This window comes from Galeopterus variegatus, unplaced genomic scaffold (genome assembly GCF_000696425.1).
Source record: "Galeopterus variegatus unplaced genomic scaffold, G_variegatus-3.0.2 Scaffold1189, whole genome shotgun sequence".
NCBI classification, from domain to species: domain Eukaryota; kingdom Metazoa; phylum Chordata; class Mammalia; order Dermoptera; family Cynocephalidae; genus Galeopterus; species Galeopterus variegatus.
In genome coordinates this window covers 399,327-405,221 of record NW_007727300.1, presented here as the reverse complement: position 1 = coordinate 405,221, position 5,895 = coordinate 399,327, and the positions used below count along the sequence as shown (strand labels likewise).

Here is a 5,895-nt window from a genome sequence, read left to right as displayed (position 1 = left end):
TGTTTTGTGTATTTGTGCTTTCTCCATTCTTAATTAGGTTTCCAGTAGTTTTTAAGTCTGGGGTTTTTTTCCAAAGCTTATTTATGTATTTATCACTTTTGTTTCCTAATTATTCCATTTATTAACTTTCTAGTATTAGATATCGTTGTTTAAAAAGTCTGATGCTGGGCCGGCCCATGGCTCACTCGGGAGAGTGTGGTGCTGATAACACCAAGGCCGAGGGTTCGGATCCCATATAGGGATGGCCAGTTGGCTCACTGGGTGAGCGTGGTGCTGACAACACCAAGTCAAGGGTTAAGATCCCCTCACCGGTCATCTTTTAAAAAATAAAAAATAAATAAAAAGTCTGATGCTGATATGGATTGAATTATGTCCCCGAAGTTTCATCTTTTAGAAGCTTGATCCCCATTGTGACTCTTAAGAGGATGGTAAATCCTACTGTGGTAATTGAAAGGTGGGGCCTTAAAGAGGTGGTTAGATTCTGAGGACCATGCCCTAATGAATGGATTAGTAATGGTGGTCATGGGCATGGTCCTGAGGGCTTTAAAAGAGCCTGTGAGAGCCTCTTGCTCTCTGCTCTGCCATTTTTGCAACATGATACCCTGCATAGCTGAAATCACCACCAAAATAAGCCTTCACCAGATGTGTTCCCTGGACTTTGGACTTCCCAGCCTCTGAAACTGTTATCAATGAATTTTGTTTTCTTACAAATTACCCAATTCCAGGGATTTTGTTGTGAGCCACAGAAAATAATACAGATGCCACTTAATTTTCCTTTCTCGTGTAAGCCATTTTGTTTAGAGGCCCAGAGGATTTCTTTTCTTTATATTTAATGTCTGGCAGTTTTACTTGAATTTCTCTTAAGAGTTGACACTTCTGAGTCAATATTCCCACGCACACAGCACATCCTTACAGTGTTTGTATTCAGAGTGTTTTCTTTTGAGGAAAGAAAAGTTTTAATAAATTACCATTTTTAATCTTATTCCATTGTTTTTCCTTCTTTAATTCAAAATTTAAGACAGTTGATAAAGACCTAAATGTATGACCTGAAACTATATAACTTCTAGAAGAAAACATAGGGAAAAGTCTTCATGACATTGGATCTGGCAATATCTTGGCTATGACACCAAAAGCACAGGCAACAAAAGCAAAAATAGACAATAACAAAAAGACAAAACTTAAGAGGTTTTTAAGTTTGATGGAACTACATCTAACTTAAAAAGTTCTGCACAGCAAAGAAAATAACAATGAAAAGGCAAACTATGGAATGGGAGAAAATATTTGCAAACCATATATCTGATAAGGGGTTAATATCCAGAATATATAAAGAACTCATACAACTCAACAACAAAAAAAGCACAAATAACCTGATTAAAAAATGGGCAGAGGACTTGAATAGTCATTTCTCCAAAGAAGATACATAAATGGCCAACAAGCACATGAAAAGATGTTGAACATCAGATCATTAATCATAAGGGAAATGCAAATCAAAACCACCATAAAATATCACCTCATATCCATTAGGATTGCTATCAAAAACAAAACAGAAAATAACATGTGCTGGCAAAGATGTGGAGAAAAGGAGAACCTGGTACTCTGTTGGTGGAAATGTAAATTTGTACAGTCATTATGGAAAACAATATGGAAGTTCCTCAAAAAATCAAAAACAGAACTATCATATGATCCAGTAATCCCACTTCTGGGTAAAAGAATTGAAGTCAGGATCTCAAAGAGATGTCTGCACTCCCAAGTTCATTGCAGCATTATTCGTAATAGCCAAGATCCACATCTCATATGTTATGCCTTCACAACAACATAAATGTCCACCAATGGATGAATGGATAAGAAAATGTGATATACACATACAATGAAATATTATCCAGCCTTTAAAAAAGAAATCCTGTCATATGTGACAAGACGGATGAATCTGGAGGACATTATGCTAAGAAAAATAAACTGGTCACAAAAGGACAAATACCATATGATTTCACTTATACGAGGTATCTAGTCAAACTCAGAGGCAGAGGGTAGAATGTTGGCTGCCAGGAGCTGGGGGAAGGGTGAAAAAGGGAATGGATATAAATATGTATATTTAAATATCCATGGATATAAAAGGTTCATTTTTTTCTTTTCCTTAGTTTAAAAGTTTCAGTTATGTGAGATGAATTAAGTTCTACAGATCTGATGTACAACGAACCTATAATTAACAATACCATATCTCACGCTTAAAAATCTAAGGTAGATCTCATGTTAAATGTTCCTACCACAAAAAAACAAAAACCACAAAGGGGCATAAGGAAACTTTTGGGGGTGATGGATATGTTTATTACCTTGATCGTGGTGATAGTTTCACAGGTATATGCACATGTCCAAACTCATCAAACTGTGTATGTTAAATATGTACAGTTTTTTGTATATCAATCAATTACACCTCAATAAAAGTGGTTAAAAATTAAAATAAAAAAAGGAAATGTGGTATATACATACAATGGAAAGTTTGGTTTTTTTGACCGGTAAGGGGATCACACCCCTCAGCACGGGGTGGTCTGCACCACGCTCAGCCAGTGAGCACACCGGCCATCCCCATATAGGATCCGAACCCGTGGCCTCAGCGCTACCGCGCTCTCCCAAGTAAGCCACGGGGCCGGCCCAAGTCATTGTTTTTAAAAGGAAGGAAATTTTGGGCTGGCCCGGTGGCGCACTGCTACAGTGCGCTGCTTGGGAGCGTGGAGGCGCTCCCGCTGAGGGTTCGGATCCCACATACAGACCGGTTCCCACTCACTGGCTGAGCGAGGTGCGGGCGCAACACCGAGGGTTGCGATCCCGTTGCTGGTCCCGGTCCGGTACGGGCGCGACACTGAGGGTTGCGATCCATTGCCGGACACGAAAAAAGACCAAAAAAAAAAAGGAAGGAAATTTTGACATATGCTATAACATGAATGAACCTTGAGGACATTATGCTAAATGAAATAAGCCAGTCACAGAAGGACAAATGCTGCATGATTCTACTTGCATGGGGTAATCTAGAGTAATCAAACTCTTAGAAAGTAGACTGGTGGTTGTCAGGGGCTGAGGGGAAGAGGGAAAAGGGGAGTAGTTGTTCAATGGGTAGTTTCAGTTTTGCAAGATGAAAAACTTTTGGAGAGCAGTTGATCAACAATGTGCATGTAGTTAACACTACTGTTCCAGAAACTTAAAACTGGTTAAGATGGTAAGTTTTATGTCATGTGGTTTTTACAATAAAATTCAATATAGCTGAATTTTCTTCTATATTCAATTTTATTTCCTTTGCCTCTTTTCTCTATTACTTTTTCTTTTATTTTTAATTTCTTTTCAATTAAATTCCTTCTCCTTTGTGCATCTTGACTTCAGGGTTTTTCTCTTTTCCCTTTATTTAATTGACAAATAAAAGTTACATATATTTATCACGTATAACATGTTTTGAAATATGTATACATTGTGACATGGCTAAGTCAAACTAATTAACACACACATTACTTCACATACTCATATTGGTAAGAACACTTAAAATCTACTCTCTCGGCAATTTTCAAGAATACAATACACTGTTATTAACTGACCACCAACGTTGTACTTGAATTCAGGTTGCTGAGGTCACTGTTCCTTTTCTTCATTCCTTCCTGAGTCTCAGTCCAAACTGCACATCTGTTGTCTGGTCATTTTTCATGTTTTGCGGTGTCCTCACATCTGCATTTGCTCGTCTATTTGTAATTCATGTTGGAATGTTACATTACAGTTTTCTTCTGCTTTGCAGTAGCCTTTGGGGCGGGGCAGGTATGTTCTATTTGCCAAAAAGTTTTAATTTGTATTTACTGGTTTTGGTCTTTTTTCCCCACAAAACCCATAAGGATGCTGCAGTTTTATTAATGTTTATATCTGAGCATGTTAGATTTATCCAAACAACTGTTAGCAGGAGGTATTATGGGTAAGGAGGAGCAGGCAGCGGGCTTGGGTGACTTTCCACATTTCTCCAGGGCTCCCCTTGTGTGGCTACAGTGAAAGCCAGATTCTTTAATACCTGGCATTTCTGTGGTCAGGCCTTCTCTGATCCTCTCTTGCTTTACTAAGTCTTTGACCAGCCCCGTCCTAGCTTCCCTTTTATACCACCTCTGCCACCCACGATACCTCTGTCACCCCAGAAGTGGGGGTCTTTCCAAGACCACCAGCTGTGGTCCTGAGCACTTCCCAACCCCTTCCCTTCTGCTTCTTCATTGCTGGTGCCACCTCACCTGGGGTAAATCTATGCTGATGTTATCCAGGTTCTGCTATTGTCTCCCCCATCTTATCGACAAGTTACTGCCTCCTCTATGGCTTAACAACTTCCCAGCTGGACTCCCACCTATATTCACTTTCAGACTCAACCTGGCCATCTATATTCATTTTCTAGGTCTGCTGAAACAAATCACCACAAACATGGTGCTTAAAACAACAGAAACTTACTCTCTCATCGTTCTGGAGGTCAGGGTCTGAAATCAAGGCCTCACCAGGGCCTCTCTCTCGGTGGGCCCTCAGCACCCTCCAGGTGTCGCCCTGGGCTCTGGATGCTCCAGGCTGAATGAAACACACCCTCTGCTCCTGGGGAACATATCAAAGTGTAGAAGAGGCCATCTGGGGCTTGGATAAAGCCCAAAGTACTGTGGTGAGTGCTCTGCTGGTGGTTTGTGTGAGGGGGTTGGGGAACCACAGGTAGCAAGCTTTGCCTAGTGTGCTGGGAAGGATCAGAATTCCCTCAGGAGAACAGCACATGCAAAGGTGGTCACGAAGTCATGGCATGCTTAATGCAATGTCTGTAACAGCTTGGAGATGCAACGCAAGAGCTAGTTCAAGGCTCAGTCCCTGGGCCTGTCCCTCACCACAGCCCTTGAGGTTCCTCCTGTGTCCCAGGTTACAACCCACAACCTGAGCAGGCCCAGCTTACTGCCTGCATGGCTCTGATGTGCCCCAGCTCACCTGCTCAACCCAAGGCCCCTCCTCATCAGGACTTTGACTTCACCACTGCCATTCTGGCTGTTTAAACTGTGGACTGTGGGAGAAAGACTCCAGGCCTGACAGCAGTTAGCACAGTCCCTCTTCCTGGAAACATGCTATGAAAACATCTCATATGGAGACTGGTCCTGCCTTTTTTCCTCACATCTGTCCTTTCTGAATAGTCCATGCTTCTCACCATCTCATCAGTCTTGGGCCCAGAGAGCCAATGGCTCAGTGGGCGATGTCTTAGGAGATTCTGAGTTAGCTTGGGTCTTCTACCTTCTCTACCAGCACTGCCCTCTGGGTCTGCAACTTCTAAGCCCTTGAGAACCGCAGATCCAGGCCAATACCCTTGATAAATTCTATGAGCAAGCAGGTTCTGAAGTGGCCTCATCAGGGAGGCAGGCTAGAGGCTCCAGAGGATTTAAATGCACAGATTCTGTGACAATATTAGCAGCACAGGGGGCGCCTTCTGGGCTCAATTCTTGGGTGTGTTTGAGAGTTAAAATTCCCACCAAGCCATCTCTGTAAAAGAGAAAGGTTTGTTGTCCATTTGAGATGATGCTGTGAAGGTGCAGGGAGAGAGAGGTTACAGCAAAACTGAAAAGGCTGCAGGACTAACCTTCTCCAGTCTCCTTCTTCAGAAAAGCCTGAAAAAGTTAAGGAGCCAACAAACTCACAGGGACAGACAAAAAATTTGTAGGAAGGCCTCATATGGTGGGAAAGTTCCAACAAAGAAAGTATGACCAAGAGTTGGGCCACTAGTGCATTTCTGCCCATTCAGAAAAGGGCACCACACAGGTCCTTAACTAGCCGAGTCACTGTGCAAGTTGGTGACCCTCTTAGGGCCTTTCTTATTTGTAAGGGGATATAACAGAAAGAGGGAAATATTCCTAGCTCCTGAGA

At 42.0% G+C, this 5,895-nt stretch overlaps 1 protein-coding gene across 1 annotated transcript in view; it reads right to left on the bottom strand.

Moving 5' to 3' along the window:
* Positions 1–4,948, bottom strand: part of LOC103592647 (actin-related protein 5-like) — a 28,233-nt gene extending 23,285 nt beyond the window's left edge. Inside the window, exon 1 of the mRNA XM_008575452.1 lies at positions 4,940–4,948. Within this exon, the coding sequence (XP_008573674.1) occupies positions 4,940–4,948 (9 nt within the window). The remainder of the gene's footprint in view (positions 1–4,939) is intronic.
* Between the last annotated feature and the right edge of the window lie 947 nt (positions 4,949–5,895).